Source organism: Panthera uncia, chromosome E1, assembly GCF_023721935.1.
Source record: "Panthera uncia isolate 11264 chromosome E1, Puncia_PCG_1.0, whole genome shotgun sequence".
Lineage (NCBI taxonomy): Eukaryota > Metazoa > Chordata > Mammalia > Carnivora > Felidae > Panthera > Panthera uncia.
In genome coordinates, this window is record NC_064814.1 from 44,132,439 (window position 1) to 44,153,285 (window position 20,847).

The 20,847-nt window shown below is 52.3% G+C and overlaps 1 protein-coding gene across 3 annotated transcripts; it reads right to left on the reverse strand.

Annotated features, from left to right (window-relative positions):
* Positions 1–1,021: 1,021 nt before the first annotated feature.
* INPP5K (inositol polyphosphate-5-phosphatase K) lies at positions 1,022–20,788 on the reverse strand. 3 transcript variants are annotated; one of them, XM_049636736.1, is made up of 12 exons: positions 19,551–20,788; positions 17,642–17,749; positions 17,218–17,326; positions 13,240–13,356; positions 12,749–12,924; positions 12,122–12,233; positions 11,355–11,464; positions 4,128–4,314; positions 3,114–3,251; positions 2,767–2,850; positions 2,494–2,598; positions 1,022–2,290 (listed from the first exon to the last, which is right to left on the reverse strand). In XM_049636736.1, the coding sequence occupies exons 1-12, from the start codon at positions 19,601–19,603 to the stop codon at positions 2,231–2,233; spliced, it is 1,359 nt and encodes a 452-aa protein (XP_049492693.1). In that variant the 5' UTR covers positions 19,604–20,788; the 3' UTR covers positions 1,022–2,230. The 3 variants fall into 3 exon arrangements, with proteins under 3 accessions (XP_049492693.1, XP_049492695.1, XP_049492694.1); XM_049636738.1 differs by lacking the exon at positions 19,551–20,788 and adding an exon at positions 17,882–19,537; XM_049636737.1 differs by lacking the exon at positions 13,240–13,356 and having other exon boundaries at positions 19,551–20,213.
* Positions 20,789–20,847: the final 59 nt, after the last annotated feature.

Consider the following 20,847-nt stretch of genomic DNA (forward strand, 5'->3'; position numbering starts at 1 on the left):
GGTCAGGGCTGGGCCCAGAGCGACCATATCCTGACTGGGGCCAAGAGGAGGGAGAACACTCCCCCTTCCCTTTCCCGGCCTCTCAATCACTGGACTCACCCCCACCCCCAGGCCAGGAGGGGGCCCCCAACAGGAGGCAGGGGTAGGGATGTGTGAGGACTTAAAGGAGGGAAAGGGAGAGGTGGGCACATGGACAAGCATGCTCCACAAGCAGAAGGGGGGACCACGGAGACCCAGCCCCAGGGCTCCGTTAATCAGAAGGAAGAGGTAGGCATGCTGTCGCTTTGGTTGTTTTTGCAATTGTTCTCACAACAATCTTGTGAATGGATTCATTCTTTGTGTTTTACAGACAGCCGAGATTCCTGTGTGGGAAGAGGTGGAACTCGGATTCAAACCCGGGTCTTGACCTCATTCCTGGGTTTCTGGCCCTGCAGGACACCACAGCTGCCTGTGTAATTTTGGAAGGATCACGCCACTCCTTTGAGCTTTGGTTTCTCTGTTTGCCAAGTGACAGGTGCCCTGTGGCAGAGCCCATGATGGTTATGCAGGCACGAAGGCAGGAGGCGGGCAAGTGTGGGTGTTTGGGGTTCCTCAGGTGTTGAGTGTGTTGGGGCAGGAACAGAGGTTACCATGGAGATGTTGGGGGCAGGAGGGTCTGGGAAAAGGTGGGGCAGAGAGAAAAGATGGTGACATCTTTGGATAGCTGGACATGGGACGAAGGCTCAAGACTAAGGTGAGGAGGGATGAACCAGAGTGCAGAGTAAGCACCTTTTCTGAGTTGTCGGTTGCCAGAAATGCATTCTGCTTCGCAGCAAAGTAAACTAAGTGCCTAATCACATAGGTGGCTCGCCCCAACTGCACCAGGGACCCAGAGGGCCACCATCCTGGAACCTCATCCCATTCCCATCCCGGCAATATCTGCCACCCTCGGACACAGAAAGTCTAGTCTGGATCTACAGGGCCCTCGTCCCAGAGTTTAGAAAGGGCCCATTACTAGGTGCCACAGAGTCACACACAAGTGTAAAAGTCATGTTTCTAATTATCCTCCAACACAATAGACGCAGAGCACAGATAGCCATGGCCCGCTAGCAGCCAGGGGGACAGTTCTTCACCCCACGGCTCCCAGGGTGGAGTATGGATCAGAGAGCAACTGCAGCGTCCCTCAGTCTCAAGTCATAGGATGGGCATGATGGTCACAGAGCAGGCTCCCTGAGGTGTCTTCTCCTGGGAGAAGGGCCGTTGAATCACCAGTGGCTGGAGGCAAGTGGTGGGAGGTGGGACTGAGTGCCCACACAGCACCTAGAGAATGCTCTCTGAACACCCTCAAGGTCAGATTCTCCAACATCTAGATTCTGGCTCTCTTCTCTGCCGGCCTCCGCTTCTGGGTGCTAGGGCACTCTAGAGAGAGGGCAGGTTTCTGGCCAGTGACTGCAGCAAGGGTAGGGGCAGATGAGCACGAATGGGCGAGGAACACCCTGGAAAAGTCTGTGCCTTCACAAGAGGACAGGTTGGGGCATGGAGCCTGACCCACCAGCAGAAGTGAACCTGGGTTCAATCTTCTGCTCCGGCCCTGGGACATCCTGGGGTGGGGGTACTGGCAGCAGGACAGTCATCGTCTTGCCCACAACATCTACATGAGAGCCTGGGTGAAGGGGCCCCTCCATCCCACCCACTTAGTCCTTGCTGAAAGCAGGGACCCCAGGCCCTCTGCCTATCCCTCAGGGGGACAGGCAATGAGATGCCAAGACTCCTGGAACCCAGGGCTGCTTGTGCCAACCAGTCTACAGAGCCTGTGCAAATGTGAGCATCTCTTCCCCCCCGCCCAGGCAGCCTGAGGCCCAGGATGGCGTGACAAGAATGCAGGCCTGTGCCAGATGGGGCATGTGCCTGGCAGGCCTGCTTGGGCGGAACTGGAAGTGTGTGTGGGGAAAATCAAGAAACGAGATGCAGGCTGGAGGGTCTTCCCACAGCCGGTGGACTGTCTCAGGTCTTCACTGCTGACAAACCAGCTGGTTGCACTCACATCTCAGCAACAAAAACCTGTATTCAAGTGGCCAATTCCAGAGATCTGGACTGGAGAGAGAGCATAGGAGTGTGGCGAGAGCTCCCCCTGGGAGGTGGAGGGTACCTGCTGCCTCTTCTGGGGGCTGGGCCCCCAGCGCTCCTGGCAGTGGTAGGCAGAGCTGGTTGCCAGCTCTGGCCTCCGCCCTGGATCCACTCTCATCCGGGCTCAGATATGTGGTTGGGCTTCACCCAGTAGGTCCTCTGCCAAGGAGGAGCCAGGCTGGATCTGCAGGGATAAAACAGGCGGTGAGTAGAAGTGCAGGGGGGGGGGGGGGGGGGAAGAGCAGGTTTTCCTTTGTGCCTTTCCATCACTCCCATTCTCAAAGGATGCGGCTCCATGGTACAAGTGGGTTCCTAGCCCGTGCCCTCGGAGAACCGATGAGGAGCTCAAGTCCTCTGACAGTCCCCTTCCCCACCAGCATCCCGTACCTTGAAGGGTTTGCTTATCCCCACCACAGAATGTAGACTGTTGCTATAGTAACAGAGGAGAAACTGGTCCTCAGTCTCGGGGATATTGCTGACATTGAAGTATACCTGGAGGGGAGGATGAATAGGAATGGGGTCACCTCCCCAGGCTGGGCCCCACCCAGCGCTCAGCAACAAATCATCCCAGCCTCGGTTCCTTCCAAAGACAGAGCGGTGCTCAGGCAAGCCCTCATGCTGGAGACGTGGAATACCTAGCTTAGGAAAGGGGGCAGGTACCTGGCTCAGCCCATCGTTGAAGGAGACCTGGTTGTCCCTGACCCAGACATAGGACACGTAGTCATTAATGTGGCGCAGCCCCACCTGTGGGAGAGGGGATTGGGCAGTCAGTGGTCTGGGAGGACACAGGACCTATGGCAAGTCCTAAGGAGAGGACGGTTTTACTCCCCAGGCTGGCCATTGTAGCGTATGCACCGTCCCCTTCACTGCCAGCCCCTAGGTGGGCAAGTACCCCCATGGGGGATGAGCATGAGCTCTTCAGCCTGTGCCCAGCTCCCGTAAACCCTCAGGATGGATAAGCCAGAGCAGTATGGCTGATGGACGCCACGCCTTTCCCGCCACATCACCTTGTATAGTCCAATCCAGTCCCAGGGGCTGCTGAGAAAGTCTGGGGTCAAGGAGTAGCTGATCAACATGTCGTTTTCCATGGTCCACAGGCCCTCAGGTATCAGGGTGATCAATGGGGCAGACACCAATGGCTTCAGCTACACGCAGGAGTGGGAAAGGGGTTGAAATCCCATAGCATCATTCCTTTCTCTGAGACGAATGTCCTTGCTGGGCCCTTCCAACACATCAGGGTCAGTAGGGGAAAAGAGGGCACGCAAGGGGGTGGGCATCGAACTCTGCTCGGCTGCCCCGAGAAAGTATCAGACCCTGGCTGGCCACCTGGAGGAAGGGGCCAAAGGCTTGTTGGGGGTGGCTGGCCCTGCCAGGGAAGATGGGGATGGGGGCCAGGTGGGTAACCACGCAGAGAGTCAAGTGTTGAGGGGTGATGGTGGAGGAGAATGGGGGAGTTGATGACAGGTTTAAGAAAGAAGGCAGAGAGCTGCTCTCAGGCCTCTAGGGTTTGTCAGGAACCCTCCCCAAGGCTCTGGGGAGAACAGCTATAGGCATGTGGAGGGACACAATGGTATACAGACAGACAAACCAGTATGAAAAAGTGAAGGCTGAGGGCAGCCAGCGGGTCACCAAGGGAAGTCAACATTGCCTTGGTCATTCGATGGCAAGATGCAAGGATGTAGGGAGCTCCCTTTGCAACCTGATCCAGGTAGGTTTAGGACAAAAAGAAGAAGTCCTGTCCTACTTCACATAGTAGGTAATAAGCATAATGGAACTCATTAGCCCCAAGGGACGGTACCAAGAGGAAATGGAAACCTGTTCACAAAGGGTCTGGACACGTTTTTGACAGAGCCCTCCACAGCTTCTAAGAGCTGGGATACCTGACCTGGGAGGTGTGGCAGTGGTGTCCTCCTACAGGTCTCCCCTGGGACGTTTGCTGACATTAGAATCCAGGGCTGGAGGGTGTGGGAGGTGGCCCGGCACGGGTGCTCTGTTAAGTGCCAGGCAGCCCAGAAATTCACCTCCAAGTCAAAGGTGCTGGTGACAGGCTTATGGTCACTGATGCAGTACACCATGTGGCTGACGTAGCTCCTCAGGGTCAGGCAGAAGTGGGGGGCTGGCAGTCTCGGGGTGTGGGGGTTGGCCTGGGGCTGCCGCTTCAACCTCCACAGGATGCGGTCGGTCCATGCGGGCTTGCGTTTTTTCTCACTGCCGGTGGGGGCGGGGGGGGGGGGGGTGGAGAAAAAGAAGGAGGAGAGAAGGGTTGGCAGGAGAGCAAGAAGTTACCCCCCACAAGCTTGCTGGAGCCCCTAACACCAGGGGCTATCAGTGGCCCTGACAGCCCTGGGCCACAGCTGGAGTATGGCATGGCAGCAGACTGGAGGGGGCCCAAGGGAATCAAAAGTATGTTGGCTTTTGTCAGACTCCGCCAAGGACCTTCAGTCTGGTCTACGTTTGTATGAATCAAATTGTGATTCGGAACCGTTTCTTTTCAAAGCTTTTCTTCTTTCTTAAACGAAAGCAGCAGTAGCTCAAAAACCTGAGGTCTGGACTCGGGAGTCAGACGTGAGCTTGACTTTGGCTTCCCCCTCACTAAAGGCACAGCCTCAGGAAAGGAAAGGGAAGCATTTGGAGAAGCTGTCTATGCCTGCCATCGATACTGTTTGTTCCACTCTCCACTCCACAGGTGGAGAAATTGAGATTTAGAGGGGAAGCAACTTTCCCAAAGTCACACAGCTACCGAGCATGGAGCCAGGATTCAAGGGCAGGCAGCATGACCACAGAGCACACGCTCTTCATCACACCAACCCCTCCTGGCCTCAGCCTCCTCATCTGTAAAATGAAGGTAATAAGGGTTGCTGACGTGATTAAATGAGATAAAGCACAAAAAATATTTAGCACGGCGGTAGGTACAAAATAAGCTCTCTGTAGTCACTGGCTATTATGACTCTTTGTTCTCGAGAGTCCTCCACTGAGGGACCTCTCACCTGTTTGCTTACAAGCTTCCTTGAAGGGCATGAGGGGCCGTACAGCCCCTGGAGACAAGAGTGCTCTCCTCCCCTAGGTAACTGTAGTTGCCCCAAGACAGGCAAATCTCTCACTCCTAACACAGCTATGCCCAGGCAGCTACAGGTGTTCTCGAAGACTGGCTGGCTAACCAGGCCCTGCCCTCCAAAGGGGGACCCTGAGTCCTGGAACAGGGTGGGGTGGGAACAGTGGCTGTTCTGGGTTCCTCCCCCCTTTATTTTATTTTTTTAATTTATTTATTTTGAGAGAGAGAGAGAGAGAGAGAGAGAGAGAGAGAGAGAGAGAGATAGAATCCCAAGCAGGCTCCACAATGTCATCACAGAGCCCAATGGGGGGCTTGAACTCATGAACCGTGAGATCGTGACCTGAGGCGAAATCAAGAGTTGGACACTTAACCGACTGAGCCACCCAGGCATCTCCTCCCCCTTTATTTTACGTATTAAAAAAAATTTTTAACGTTTTATTTATTCTTGAGAGAGAGCGAGAGAGACAGAGCATGAGTGGGGGAGGGACGAGTGAGAGGGACACAGAATCGGAAGTAGTCTCCAGGCTCTGAGCTGTCAGCACAGAGCCTGACGTGAGGCTTGAACTCACAAACCGTGAGATCATAACCTGAGCCGAAGTCAGACGCTTTACCAACAGAGCCACCCAGGTGCCTCCCCCTCCCCCTTTATTTTATTTTATTTATTATTTAAAAAAAAATTTTTTTTAACGTTTATTTTATTTTATTTTTATTTATTTATTTATTAAAAAAAATTTTTTTAACGTTTATTTATTTTTGAGACAGAGAGAGACAGAGCATGAGCAGGGGAGGGTCAGAGAGAGAGGGAGACACAGAATCGGAAGCAGGCTCCAGGCTCTGAGCCATCAGCCCAGAGCCCGACGAGGGGCTCGAACTCACAGACCGTGAGATCGTGACCTGAGCTGAAGTCGGACGCTTAACCGACTGAGCCACCCAGGCGCCCCCCCTCCCCCTTTATTTTAAATGAAGCCAGAGTAGTCAAGCCTGTTCAGATGGTTCCCTACTTTAAAAACTGCCCCCCCCCCTTTTAAAACCTTTAAGGAGTCTTCATGCCTCCAAAATAAAGCTCAAGTCCCCAAATATGGCTTTCAAGGTGCTCAGGAGTCTCACACCCCTGTCCTACCTTGTCTCCCACCACTGTCCCAGACCCGTCTACCACAGTGATTCTTAAGCCTCAGGACCTTTACTCTCGCAGTTTTTGCTGCCCGGAACATACTTCTTCACAGGGAGAGGCCCAATTCCAAAGCTGTCTTTGTCATAAAGCCAGCTTTGAGCTCTCCTTTTTGCTTCCAAAGCATTTTACACCGGTGCTTCCCTAATTATGTTATACAGCGCGGCCGTTTTGTTTCCCAGTCAGCACGTCGCTTAGCGTGAGCTCGGAAGGCAGGACTGGCTCTTGAGTCCCCTGTGTATTCTCAGCATTAGTACAGAGCCTGGCACATAGTAGGTACTTAATGGTGTATGGAACCCAAACTAACTAAAACCCCAAACTCAATCTCTCTCCTCAAAAATGATCATCTAATCCTAACGTATACGGTTTCAGATGTTGATAACCAGTTTGAAATGTTATTTTTGTCTTGTTTCATCCCGTTTTTAATTAATTAAAAATAAATAAATAAATAAATTAATTAAGTTTTTTTTTTTTGAGTGGAGGGTGAGAGAGAGAGAGAGAGAGGAGAGAGAGAGAGAGAGAGAGGGAGAGAGAATCTCAAGCAGGTTCTGCACAGTCAGCGCAGAGCCTCACGCTGGGCTTGATCTCACGAACCATGAGATCATGACCCGAGCTGAAATCAAGAGTCGGTCGCTCAACCAACTGAGCAACCCAGGCACCTCCCCCCCCGCCCCGCCCTCTTTCACTGTTTTAAATGAACATTTCCGACGTACTGTTGTCAATTCAACAGCAATAGTCTTCCAGCAACAGAGGCAGAATGGTGTCCTGCTGGTAAACTCTGACTCTGGAATCAGACAACAGGAGTTGGGGGAAGGTCCTGCTCTGTTATTTAAGAGCTACATGGTTCTGGTTGGTGAACATGTGATTTGAAGAGCGTGGCGGGCTCAGAGGGCAGGGAAGCTCCTCGCCCTCTCCCCATACCTTGCCCTACGCATCTCTTTCATCTGCCTGTTCCTGAATTACATCTTTTTATAATTAACTGGTAATTTAGTTTAAAAAAGAGAGAGAGAGAGAGAAAGCTATGTGCCCTTGGGCAAGTGACTTCACTACTCCAAGCCTCAGTTTCTTCAACTCTAAGATAGGGTGATAACAGTACCTACTTCAAAGACACATTGTGAGGACCAAATAAATTAATGTGCGTCAAGGGAGTGGCCAAAAAGTGCTAACTGGCTGAAGCACATCTGTTTGGGGCTCCTGGGGTTGTTTCAACTTTTCACTCTTCTGAGGACCGGTCAGAGCACATCAGAATGTGCTATTTCCATCCCAGAGACTATAAACAGAATCTCAGAACCTACTGAACCTACATTCAGTACCCAGCAATGCTTATACTTGGTGACGCGCCACATAAATACACCACTCTTCCTTTCAAAGTGTTCCCCCTCCTCAACTTCCCTATCATGGTGACTTCAAGATCTTCCCCAAGACCGGACCACAGCCTGTCTCCCTTTCTTCCTTTTCCATGGCCTGGCCCAGGCTTATCACTGGGCACCTGTATTGTTCAGTCTTTCAACAAAGATTTACTGAGCCCTTATTATATGCCAGGCAACTGGGGACCTGAAAAATGGGATTGACAAGGTCCTCAAAGAGCTTGTTTGACAAACAAAAGACAGGAAGCAAGTTAAATGTGCACAAATTAAATTCCCCCAGTTCTCCATTTCTAAAAATAACAAGAGCAAAACATGGGGTCCTTCTGTGCATTAGACACTGTGACAGGTGTCTCACGGACTGTTCTAACCCTCTCAACACCGGAAGAATGTCACAGGGCGCATTTTCGTCCTTCTACAAGACCCTGAAGTTCAGAGGTCACCCTGTCCAGACAGAAGTCGGACGTTTGCCCAGGTCTACGAAGTCCACACTCCTTCCACGGCACTCCCCTGTGGCCAATTCCCAGCAGCCAGAACTGTCTCAGAGCATGCCGTATAGAACTGGACCTCGCTTTTGCTTTTTGGCTGAATGGTATGACTGAGTATAAGAAATGCTTCTGGATATTACTGTGTCCTAATTTTTGAAAAATTAAAACCGAATATAACTCTGCAAATTTCTCTTTAGGAGCTAGAAAACTGAGCCAATTTACTGACCCTAAAGTAGGGAAGTGTTCCATTTCTAGGTCAGAAGTGGACTTTCCCTTCCGCTCCCTATAGATGGCTTCTAAGTGTCTCACTGAACTCTGGACATGAGTTTTGACTAGATTGAGCATAATAACCTCTGCTCATCGCCTAGTGGAGAGGTTGACCAGGCTCGTGTTGACTGTAACAAAATCCTATCGCAATCCCTGACTATAACAGGATTTCCCGCTCTGGGCCCTTTCACCCTCCCCTGTAATGGAGCTGACCTCGTTTCTCATTACATCTTGGCTCAGGGACGCTGCTGTGGCTGGGCAGAGCCGTGTGCGTACTATGCCCTGTATACAACTCACTCGCAGCCACTTTGTATGGCTGGTCAGCCTCTTCTCAAGGTGCCTCTCATCGGTGCTGCTGATTGACCGGAACGTCTGCCCTTCTTTCTGCCAAAGTCTGCTGCTTCCTTGACAGCAGCTCTGACTGACTCCTCCTGGCTTCAGCTGTCTGTCTCCTTACCATTCGCTCAACTTCCTTCGGCACTTACGGAGCTCTAGAACCTTTTACTGGCCAACTCTTGGACTTGAGAGTGTTTATTTGGATCTCTTGCTATGGGTGGGTCTCTCTACTAGGCTGGCTGCTCCTTAAATAACTTATCTTTCTTCCTTTTGTCCTCTCAGGCTCCCGATTCAAACATACGCCAGGCACTATGCTACATACCAGAAACGGTCATAAATCAGCTCTCTTCAGGCATTCATAGTAGAGCAAGAAAAGCACACCGTGTCTTGAGAACAATACCAAAAGCATGATGTGTGCAGGGGTTTCAGGAGGCATGCCGGCAGGAGAGGACTCTCGGTGGGATGGGGGAGGGTCAAGGAAGGCCTTCTAACAGACGTGATGTCTGAACTGAGTTTTCAAGGATGAGTAACAGTCTGGTTACACAGACACACGGCAAGTGCTCAGTAATGGCGACCACAATGTGGGTTGTATCTATCATGTGGAAGTACCTGCTTCCTTCTTAGCAAGGCTTTGCTATCCCAATCCCGCCCTTTCTGCGGCTGCTGGCAAGACCGGCTGTGATTGTGGAGGTACTGCGGGCTAGAGGGAAGCATCGTGGGCCACCAGAGTCCAGAGTCAGGTCTCAGCCCCAACTCTGCCACCAGTGGCTGAGCTTCCTGGGGAAGTCCTCTGAAGTCCTTTAACACCTCAGGGCCTCTCTAGCCAATCTCAGTCCCTGCTGACCGCAGCCTAGACTCAGCTGTAACAATTCCTAGTCTCCTGGTGGTTTCCCTACCATACCTCGGGGTGGGGACAGAGGGACACCTGGTCACATGGCCTGCCAGCAGCTCTCTTCCTGCTGCCAAGTGAGGATTTAAAGTCAATTAGCAGAGGGTCCCAGGCCCCAAGGCTTGGGCCTGTCCCACCGAGGCCTCCCAATTTCCATGATAGCTCTCATTTCCAATGGATGGCTGCGGAGACTGGCGTTCTCCGTGCCGCTGTGGCCCCGGGCCAGCTGGCCAGCCAGAACCTGCCCTCTTACCTCTTTTCCAGCCTGTTCTGTTGCCCAGGCTGGACTCTGTTTCCAGTGTTCATGGCCTCTTCTTGTGTACATTGCCCGGGCCATGACCCCACCCCGTCTTGCTCCACACTCCTGAAATGGCTCACCCTCTCCCCATTCCGTGGAGGGGCCGCTGTGGCTCTGCCATACCCCTTCCGGCACAGGGCCGTCGGTTCTACCTGTCTTCCTGGCCTGGCTGGGGAGACACCTGTTCACTCCCTAAATTCCAGAGGCGCTGCCCTGGAGGCACTTCCCGCCTCCCTCATAAGGCAGCCCCGCTGTGAGGAATAGATGAAGCCGCTGCTCCAGGGGAAACGAAACCCCCAGAACACGTGAGGGGTTCTTCTTTCTCTCTTCTTTTTTTAACATTTTATCTTTTTTTTTTTTTTTTTAACATTTTATCTTTAAGTAGTCTCCCTGCTCAACGTGGGGCTCGAACTCACAACCCTGGGATCAAGTGTCGTACGCTCCACCGACGGAGCCAGCCAGGTGCCCCTATTCTTTTTCTTCAAAGAGATGAGAATCCTTGCCAAACTGGGCCAGGGACTCCATGCCGGAGCTGCTTTCGACCCTCGGCCTGAGCTTAAAGTTTTGGTGGTTACCTGGCCCTTTCTTGGCTTCTTAGGAACGTTTCTGGTAAAACTACCACCTGAAGGCACGAATCTAACAACAGCAGTCGTCACCGTGCTTACCAGGTGCCAGGCACGGGGCTAAGCACATGCAAGGTCTCGTTCAATCCTCAACTTCATGAGGGGGGGGTACTGTTAGCACCCCCATTTTATAGATGACAAGACTGAGGCTTAAACACCTGTCCAAGGTCATGCAGCCGGCGAGGGGCAGAGCTGTACCTCTGATTGCCAGCTGCACCGTCTCTATACTGTTTCCCATAAACTCCTCCCCGCCCCGACAACTACTATTTCATCTTCCTAAATAGTACCTGATTCACCCACAGCTGGGGCAGGGACACTTCATACCAGTAACTGGCTGAGCTGAGATTTCTGTCCCCCTGTCTGGGAGGGACCAGAAGGTCTGGGGAAGTGTGGACAAGGGTGCCCAGAATGCTGAAATACGGTCCCTCCCAAGGGAGGAATGAGCTGCTTCCCCCCTTCCTCCTGCCCTACCTGCCCTGCCCCCACCCCCACCCTGCAGCCTCGTCAGCACCTCCATGCTCTCCGAGGACAATCTGGGGCAGCTCCTGTGGTCAGCGCCTCATGAGGTGGGTGGGAGGTGCCATTCCCGAGGTGGTGGCTGGCCGGATCTGTTCCCGCTTTCTAACACTTCTGTGAGGCAGCTCCCTCTGCCACTAGGGCCCGTACAACCCGACTTCCCGGGCCTCCTGGCCCTGCACTTCCCCCTCACAGGCTAATTCCAAATCTGCGGCAGGCTGACCCTCTCCTGGTGGAGCCCCCTCACCTGGTATCGTAGTTGTTGGAGTTCTTATCAAACTTGTAGGTGGGCGGGAAGAGCAGAGGGCCCTCCTGGAACTCCCGGAGCAGCGGGTCGTGTTTCTTGGCAATGCTGAGCTAGAGAGAAAGAACAGTCCCATCTCCTAGGAGTCCTGACCCAGTGGCCCAGCACACACTCCATTCAAGGGATGAGCACGTGCCGGCACGCTAGGCAAGAGTCCAGCAACACGTCTTCCCTTCCTCACCGCCGCCCCGGTGGCAACCTCAGCACCCCATCCCCACTCCACCCCCAGGAAAGCAGCTGGATCCCTTTGTAAACATCACGCGAGATCCCTAGTCCCGCGAGAGGCAGATGCCTGCCATTTCCCAGTCCTTGGACTCTAGGGAGCGGGCTTTGAATTGCATCTGTCTGGGAGACACTAGCAGACATGTATCACAGTGTATTTGGGTAGCCAGGGTGCCCCCAAAGGGGTAGTATCTCATCCTCCAGAAGGCAAGCAAGCCTGGGGATGGGAAAGACAACAGGGTATAGGAGAGTCAGCGTCTGGTGCGGGGCCACGGCAGGCGGAAGCCCTTCTCATTCCCCAACTTATTTCACACCCGGCAGCTCCTCCAGGCAAAGACCAGGCCTCTGGGTGCAAAGGGAACAGGGACTTCAGAGGCTTGGGAATGGAGGACAGGTGCTCAGGAACCCGAGCAGTGCTCCCCACATTTGATGTTAGGCCTCCACAATGGGCTCAGATCACCCCTCTGGACCCTTCCTTCATTTGATACCTGATCCTTCTCCCACAGGTCACTGTAGCACCGATTTTTTATGGATTCCCGAACAAAATGCAGCCCAAAGTCCTCGATCCGAAAGTTCATGTCTCCAAACCAGAGAATGAGGCTGCAGAGAGAAAAGAAGGCAGCTGAGGGCTATGATGAGGTAAGAGAAGACAGGAGCAATGGACCCCGGGGCCGCTCACTCCTCTGGCACAGAGCTCGAGGGGCAGGTGAGGCGCCAGATGCTGGGAGAGGAGCCAGTAATGGTAACGACGTGGCATGGGTCCTACCGGGCTGTTCTGACGGCCACTTCCTTGTCCTCCAAAGAGGCCAGCCCCTGGGGGCAAGTAGCAAATACAGAGCAGGCTCTAGGCCTCCCACTCCCCCCCTCAACTGGCCACCAGGCAAGGCTGAGAACCAGCTCCCTGTGGGTGACCTCAAGGAACCATGGCCTTCTCAATCTGGGGTGTTCAGAAGTGTCTAGAGCTCCTAGGCAGGCCAGGGAGGCAAAGCTGGATGGGAGAGTAGATGGAGCGTTAGGGAAGAGGCTGGGAAAGGGGGGGAGGGGAGCAAAGCTGCCTGAGGAGGATGCTAGCCTGGGCTGACCGCAGGGGCAGCAGTTTACAAGCACATGCTCACTCATGGTCCAGGATGTTGGGGATGTTCTGTCCCTCAAAATTTTGCATCTCCAGGATCCGGTCAAAGTGCTGTAGCCGCTGGTCATTGTTGGCCATGTGGGGGGGGAGGTGGCAGTTGATGATGCTGACATAGTAGCCATAAAGCTTCAGGCAGATGTTGATGCCCCCTTTGTTCCCCTGGTGGAACAGGTGGGCAGAAGGGTGGGAAGTCGCTCTGGGTGAGAATCACCTCCCCTTTCCCATTGCAGGGCCAGACACTCAGCTCCCTGGAGCGACATCTCCATCTAAGAGCCCAGCTCACCCAGTCTGAGGTCTCAGGGGTGCTAAGCTCCCAGGGGCAGGAGAGCAGATATGTGGGGCACTGGCCTGGAAGAATGCTAAGATTCATTTCACCCCCTCTTTTATTTGCTCACCTCTAAAGAACCCAGCCCTCCCCGGCCCAGTGGCAGGAGGCCTCCCAGCTCACAACTCAGACCACAGCTCAGTCCTTACCCAGTACCCGAAGAGGCCAGTGGGGGTGGATTTAGTAGAGAGGATCTGGACAAAGGGCAAATGCTGATGCTTGGCAAAGAAGAGTAAGAGGAGCCCCTGCATGCGGACACTGGAGACCTACAGCACAGGGGGGGACAATGGTCATTCATTTCCCTGCACTGGCTGAGCACGACTCTGCCCAGCCCTGAGGTCAATGGTATCTCAGCTCCAGTCTCACTCCCCTTAGCTGCCAAATGATGCATTCTGGGAGCTGAGCAAGTTCCAGTTTCTGTTCTTGGCCTTGGGTGGAAGGCAGGGAAGACAAGGCCACCAGGGTACCCTGCCATCAGGAGGGCACTGACTCTTCAGTCCCAGTCCCATGGAACCCAGGGGCTCCTCTCACCCATGCTCTGTGGGTCCTTTGGGCACTGTGGGCTGCTACCCCTGTGGGCCAGGGCCTCAGAGAGGAATGGCACAATGCAGGATAGTGGCTAAGGGCAGTGGCTTTGAAGTTAGCCAGATCTGGGTTCAAAGCCCAAGAGTATTTGATACTGGGCCAAGTCTCAGTCTATTTTATCATTGATAAAGCAGGAATCTATCTCATCTATCTCACAGATGCTGGAAGGATTAACTGGTAGCTGCTATTTTTTGGTTTAAGGATTTATTTTTTATTTTTAACATTTATTATTGAGAGACAGAGCATGAGCAGGGGAAGGGCAGAGAGAGAGGGAGACACAGAATCTGAAGTAGGCTCCAGGCTCTGAGCTGTCAGCACAGAGCCTGACGCGGGGCTCAAACTCACAAACTGCAAGATCATGACCTGAGCCGAAGGCGGATGCTCAACCGACGGAGCCACCCAGGCATCCCATGGATTTTTTTTTTTTTTTAAAGTAATCTACACCCAAAATGGGGCTTGAACTCATGACCCTGAGATCAAGAGTCGCAGGCTCTTCTGATTGAACCAGCCATGCGCCCTTGATTTAAAGTTTTTAAAAGTAAATTGGGTGGCAGGGGGGTGGTGCCTGGGTGGCTTGGTCAGTTAAGCATCTGACCTCGGCTCACGTTATGATCTTATGGTTTGTAAGTTCGAGCCTCGCACTGGGATTGCTGCTGTCAGCACAGAGCCTCTTTTGGATCCTCTGTCCCCCTCTCTCTGCCCCTCCCCCGTGAGCATGCACATGCACATTCAAAAATAAACATTTAAAAATAAATAAATACATACATACATTAATACATAAATAAATAAAAGTAAATTTAGGGGACCGCTTCAGTCACTTAATCATATGACTCTTAATTTTGGCTCAGGTCATGATCTCACCAGTTGTGAGATCAAGCCCTGAGTCAGTCTCTACACTGACAGCACGGAGCCTGCTTGATTCTTTCTCTCTGCCCCTTTGTCTCTCTCTCTCCCTCTTATAACCATTTTACGAAATTAAAAAATACATATAAGTAAATTCAGGGAGGGGTGCCTGGATGACTTCAGTCGGTAGAGCATGTGACCTTGATCTCAGGATTGTGAGTTCAAGCCTCACGTTGGGCGTGGAGCCTACTTAAAAAAAAAAAAAGAAAGTAAATTCAGGTAAAGAACATGAGAGAGCCTTCTAGGGTGCTAAACGTATTCTGTATCTTGACTTGCTGACTTGACAGGTGATAATATTGGTGCATATACACATAAAAATCCATAAAAAATACGCTTAATTTTGCAAACAGTATAGGTCAATGGAAAATTAAGAAAATGCTCCACAAAATAATTATACCCTGTGGTTCGTTGCATTTCCACAAAGGCAATGAGAGCAAGCACAGTGGACATGTGTTTACAGGCTGGGGAGAACGGCCACCATCTACACAAACCCTTCATACCGCATTTAACCTCTGCACCAATGTCCCTGTTCTGCAGATGGAAGGCTGAGGCTCAAGGAGACTAAGGAACCAGTAGGACTACTTGGATAACAGTATTAGAGGTCTGGGGTCACCAAAATCCTTGCTCTCTTTGAGGTGGGGTGGGAAAGGGCCCTAGCCAGTGACCCTCTCACTCAGCTTCAGGCTGTCTACACCTACCACCCGAGTAGCTGTTTCCGGAGCATGAGGTGCAGAGGCCAAGGAGGAAATCCCCGGGTGGGGAGTGTGTACTGGGGCCTTCCAGGAATTATGAAACTTGATGCCGCAGGCCAGGAGCTTTGGCACAGTGGAGGAGTCAAAGCAGGGAGAACCCCAAACCCAGGAACGAGTGAGGGAGGCGTGGAAACCTAGGGCTGGGTAGAGGTTGCTACAGATGTGTCCTCAGCCCCACCCTCCAGCCCCAGTCTTGGTCTCTCCCATTCACAAGCATAGGATAATGGACCGGACTAAGGAACCGATAAAGATCCAGGAAGGGCTGTCAAGCTTAATCCTAATCCACAGAGCAGGTCTGGGCCACTGGGACCCAGCACAAAGGCACCAGTCCACTCTGTGAAGCAGCAGGGACTGGTGGGGAAGGGGGGGGGGGGGGGGAAGGCGGGAGAGGGGAAGTTCGGTTGGAGGAAGTGAAGTAGGAGGAGCTAAGGAAGGGCCTAAAGGGAGGCAGATAGGGGCTCTGGAGCAGGCAGAGGGCCTCAGGCCCAGGCTTCTCAACCTATAATTGGCAAACTCCTGCCAAAGGAAGAGGCTGCAAGCAGGACTCACCCCTTCCCCTCAATTCTTGGCTAGGGGAAGGAGGGACGTCTATCTGCTTTGGGTGCCAGCCCCTCAGGCAGTCCTCCCAAACGCGGGAGGCTGCATGGATGGAATGGGTTGTGTCCCTGCCACAAACTGAGCTAATTTCCTTGGTTCCATTCCATTCTACCAATCCCTTGCCAGTTAGCTGGGGCGCAAGGAGGCCTCCAATCTTGGGAAGAGAGTGGGTGGTGAGAGTAATGGTTCTGCCTTCACAGAGGCTCTAGCTCCTCGTCTGTAGAAAGAGGCCTGAGTTTCATCTGGAGAAGACCAAGGGCTTGGGGGTTGGCCTTTTCTAGCCTCAGCAGCAGGACAAAACTTGTATTCCCTCCTCCTGGCTCTGCCCTCAAGAGGACTCACATCTGTTGCCTTGGCATCTTTAGGCAAACTGGGGTAAGAGAATCAATTCTGACGAAATCCAGTTGCCCAGGGAGAGGAATAGAGGAATTCTGGTATTTCCTAGAAGCACTGCATGAGGCGCTCTGAATGGGAGGATGCTTCATCCCTCAGCTGCGCAGGACATAAAGGTGAAGATGTAGCAATCTAGAGCCTTCCTGTGGAGTCTCCTATGGTCTAGTTTCCCCAAAGAATACTGGCCTTTCAGACTGAGAACTATTTTCCTCCCCATCTATCTCCCCTCTCCTAACCTCTGGGCCCCTAGAAGTTGAGGCACATGTCCTCTATGATCAGAGGACACCCTCGGATACCAGTAGGCTAGCCTTGGGATACCTGTCAGTCTCAGAGCTCACCAATATAGCAATAAAGTATAGTAATCAAAAACATGGGTTATGAAGTTTGAAAGATATGGATTTAAATCCCAGATAGCCTGTGTGACCTCTGAGTCTTGGTTTTATCTGTAAAATAACCATATTTCAAGAGTTATGGTTTCTAAGTAATGTATATAGAAAGCTTATTTACAATGCTTACTACCAAGTAAGCACTCGATACATGTTAGCAGTTATTATTATATTTGGGGACTTTAGGCTGGGCATGTGAGTAGAGATGGAGGCTGGCGGTAGGGTAGGCACCGAGGTGTTAATAAGCTCCCCCCCCCCCCCCCCCCCCCGGATTCTCCCAATCTGAAAAATATCAAGGTGTTAAACTAACCCCCCCGGGGTCCCAGCTCAGCTCCAGCTACATTGGAAAGACACAAGGCAGACAGGAGCACCAGGAAGCCAGGTGCAACTGAAGTTCAGGCCTTTAAATAAATGGAAACAGCATGAAAGCCTGAGTGGGAGACCAAAGGACTGGGGGTTAGTGAGGAGAGGGGAGATACATTTCCCAACTGCCCATGAACTTGTAAGTTACCTTGACGAAGGTCAGAGGGGAAAGCACATCCATGAAGAAACTGCTCCATGGGTCTTCAAAGGCAGTGTCAGAAAGGAGGCTCATGATCCCACAGTTCATTTCCTGCAAACTGCCCATCCCAGGTCAGAGGATCTCCCCCTGGCCTAGAGGGTACTGCCTCTGCCACAGACATTTTATACTGCCCTCAGCACTTTCAAACCTTGGGTACTCATGACCGTGATCTCTCCCTCCCCTGGCTGTTGATCGCCAACCCTTCGCCATCACTAACTCAGGACAAGAGACACTGACTGGCTGAAAGCTCCTAGCCTTCAGACTCCAGAGCAAGGGAGGACAGGTCACAGTTCCCCATGGGGACGATTTGGGACTGGCTGGGCTTACCTATCTCAGATATGGGGAAGGGTGAGGGGGCATTGCAGACACCTACCCAATGACATACATGTCCACACTCAGGTTCTCTTTGTTGAGCTGAAGAAGATCACTGAGGTCTAGAGGAGGTGCTGCAGAGGCCACGTTCCACGTCACAACATGGATGCTGTGGAAGGGATGCAAAGGGAAGTCGTGGAGGAAGGAGGGTAAGACCTTATCCCGGTAACAAACGGGCCGAGGCCCGCTGACGGCCGCACCACGATCCCCTGCAATCGTAGTGGGAAATGTGTTTCTGCACCTGGGTGTGGGAAGAGGTGCACTGAACTGCAGGCTCTTCATCCTGACTTCCGTCCTGAAGCAGGACATTTCCATCCTGCTTTGGCTCCTCCATGCAGGCCCACAGCTGCCCACACCTGGCAGCATGGGTGCTGCTGACATCAGCAAAGCTGCTCAAAGGTTTCCGGGGCAGGCAAGGGAAGGGGTGGGGATGGGGTGGGTCGTCAGGAACTTAATAATTCCATCATCCATTCACACCTCAGGGCTCCTAAGACCACCAGAAAGATTCTGGAGGTTCAGTTTTTACCTTGTAAGAGGCCTCGGCACTACAAGACAGGAGAATTTCAAAAATAACAGAGATAACAATACCACATTCCCTTCCTTCCTTCTTCCTAGGAGGTCCCTGGAGCATAACCAAATTCTGCCAAACATTTCAGGGAGCCCAAAGAGAAGATCCTAAATAACAAGGTTCTCAACATCTCTCTCAAGAGTCTACCCTCTTTTGGGAAAAGTCATCAGTTGGATAACATCCTCAACCTTGGCTTCACGCTAGGGAAGCAACAGAACTTAGATCAGCAGCTTTCAATAACAATGGATCACATCAGAGGCTCCGGGGAAAAGACACTTGCAGATCTCTTTAATTGAATAGTTACAGCAATACTCCAAGAGAGCCCGACTCTGCTCAGTACAGAGCTACAAACCCTGCAGAGACCAAAGACAGCCACCAATCCCTAGGTGAGTCTTAGGGACACTATGAGGAGAGGATCTGCAGCAGCTGCAAACCGAGAATGGGAGCAGCTACAAGGGGGTTGAAAGAGGTGGGAGAGAAGGGCAGGACGTCTAAAAACATCTCTTCTTCACCAGATCCTGTTCTTAGAGGTCCGTGTTCTAAAAAGCACAATTTGAAATTCTCGGCCTTTTTAAAACAACTTCCTGCCCCTCCCTATGAACATCAACAAAACAATACACAAACCACCTTTCTAGGCATTCGGCCAGAGATTCTGGGCTACGTTAGTTTAAGATCTCCCCCTGCTGTCCAACAAAGGATTAAGAAAAGCAACCCTTTTAGTGCAAGGCTCTTTGTTTTCCCACGGACCAGCTCTAAATGGATGGAGAACAAAAGTCGGGATTTCTTGCCCTCACTCTCAGATCCGACGATTAGCAGCAAATCCCTGCATTGTGACTTGCACTAAGTTGGTGATTAGTGGTGTTCTTTGCTAAAGAGCAAGCATGGGACCAGGCTATATCCCTTCGCTAAAGATCTTATCTAAATCTGATTTCGGATTTCAGGAGATCACAAGGGGATCAGGTAGACCCCGTGATGTACGTGCTGATCAAAAGAACAAGATTTCTACTCTAGAGCTGACAGAAGAATGCCTTGTTATGTCTTTAACTTCAGACAGCCCGACACCGCTGCCTCCGCCAGTAGCAAACTGAGACACCTGCTTGGGGCACCCAAATAGGAACGAGCTCGGCGGCTTGAATTTGGAGGGGGCGCGGGGCTTGGGCCCAAAACAGCCCACTCGACATCGGCTTGGGAGAACTGGGGAGGGCCTCTGAACTAGAATCAGCCCTGTGGCCTGGTCCTTTCTCTCCCAGTCTAGTTCTACCCCAGATCCGCAGCCCGGAATGGGTAGGAGGCAGTGATCCTGCCCGGAGCAGGCGGGCCTGCCCGCAGCCGCCTTCCTCACCTAAGCGTCTTGCCTCTCGGTTCGGTTAATTTCCGTGGGTTCACAGCCGCCATCGTCCCAAGCAGCGGCCCGGCCGCCTCGTGTGTCCCCGCCACAGCCGCTCCTGGCCCGATCCGCCTCCCTCCTGCAGGAGGTCCCGGCCAGCTTACTCTCACCAATTGTTTTCCTTCCGGATTCTGACTCTCCGCCTCAGCTTCCGTAAGAGGCGGGGCTTGAGGGCACGAAGGGCTCTGAGTGGCTCGGCCCGGGGGAAGAGGCGGGCCTCTCCAACGAGCGCGAAACAGCGAAATGCTGCGAGGAGAGAGGCTTAGGGGATCCGGGCCGTAAGACAGGCACGTCTCTGTGTCGTCAGAACCCGACGCAACGATGCCCCGCCCAGCGCGCCGAGCATCTGTCACCGCCCACCCCGTGGCTCCCAGGGTGCCCCGCGCGAGGCCGGCCGGGAGGGGCTGTCTTCCGGCGGAAGCTGCTGCGAGGCCCGCACCGGCATCCTCGAGCCGGCGCGTCTCCCTGTCGTTGGAAATGGGGTCTGTGACCTCTGCGCTGTGCCCCTCCACCTCCCCAATGCCCAGAGACCCAAAGGGCGAAGGTTGAGGGTGGGGTGGCAGCCCAGCCACTGTCGTGCCTGTAAACCAGTCTCTCTGCCCATCTACAGGTAAACGCTTTCATGTTGGTCATTGAGCTCCTCCTTCGTTCGTCTCCACTCCCACTTTAAAGTGCTTCTCGCTTTTCAAACTCATTAGGTTATTTATTACACGTTAGACGCTGGATGTTCCTGGACTCTTAAAAAAAAAAAAATTAGCCACCAAAGAATCAAAAACCACTCCCTATATTTGATGAATATCAGATAAAGATTATTTTGCCAAAGATTAACACAGATTTTCTTCAGATAACTGGCTCTTAATCTTGTTTGGCAGTGGGGAGGACGGTGCATGGGATTCCTTTGAGGATCCGATGAGAACCATGACTCCCCAGAAGAATGCACAATTTCACAAACAAGTTTTAGGAGGTTCACAGACCTGGAACTTTTTTTTTTTTTTTAAATAAATGTTTTGATGGGTAGGATGGTTAAAAAGAGGGAGATGTGAAGAGGAGAGACCAAAGCAAAAAGGAAATACTACCAATATAAAGTGGCAGAATTCCTTTCAAATACGTGATGTCTGTGTAAGTACAATGACGAGGGGATGTTTTAATTTACACAAATTGGCCTGCAAAAAATTTTGGAGATATCTTGTATTTTTTTCTAATCCTGGTAAAATGGAGGACATCAGCAGAAGTTGGAGCATATCTAAGTTGT

What these genes read in the sequence shown, in the direction of transcription:
- INPP5K (XM_049636738.1), bottom strand. Translation starts at nt 18,021, where the DNA reads ATGTCAGCAGCACCCATGCTGCCAGGTGTGGGCAGCTGTGGGCCTGCA. An exon ending in ACCTGTGGGAGAAGGATCAG is followed by an intron (nt 11,465 to 12,121) that starts GTATCAAATGAA and finishes CTTTCTCTCTAG; the next exon opens with CTCAGCATTGCCAAGAAACA. An exon ending in GGATAAGCAAACCCTTCAAG is followed by an intron (nt 2,291 to 2,493) that starts GTACGGGATGCT and finishes TTATCCCTGCAG; the next exon opens with ATCCAGCCTGGCTCCTCCTT.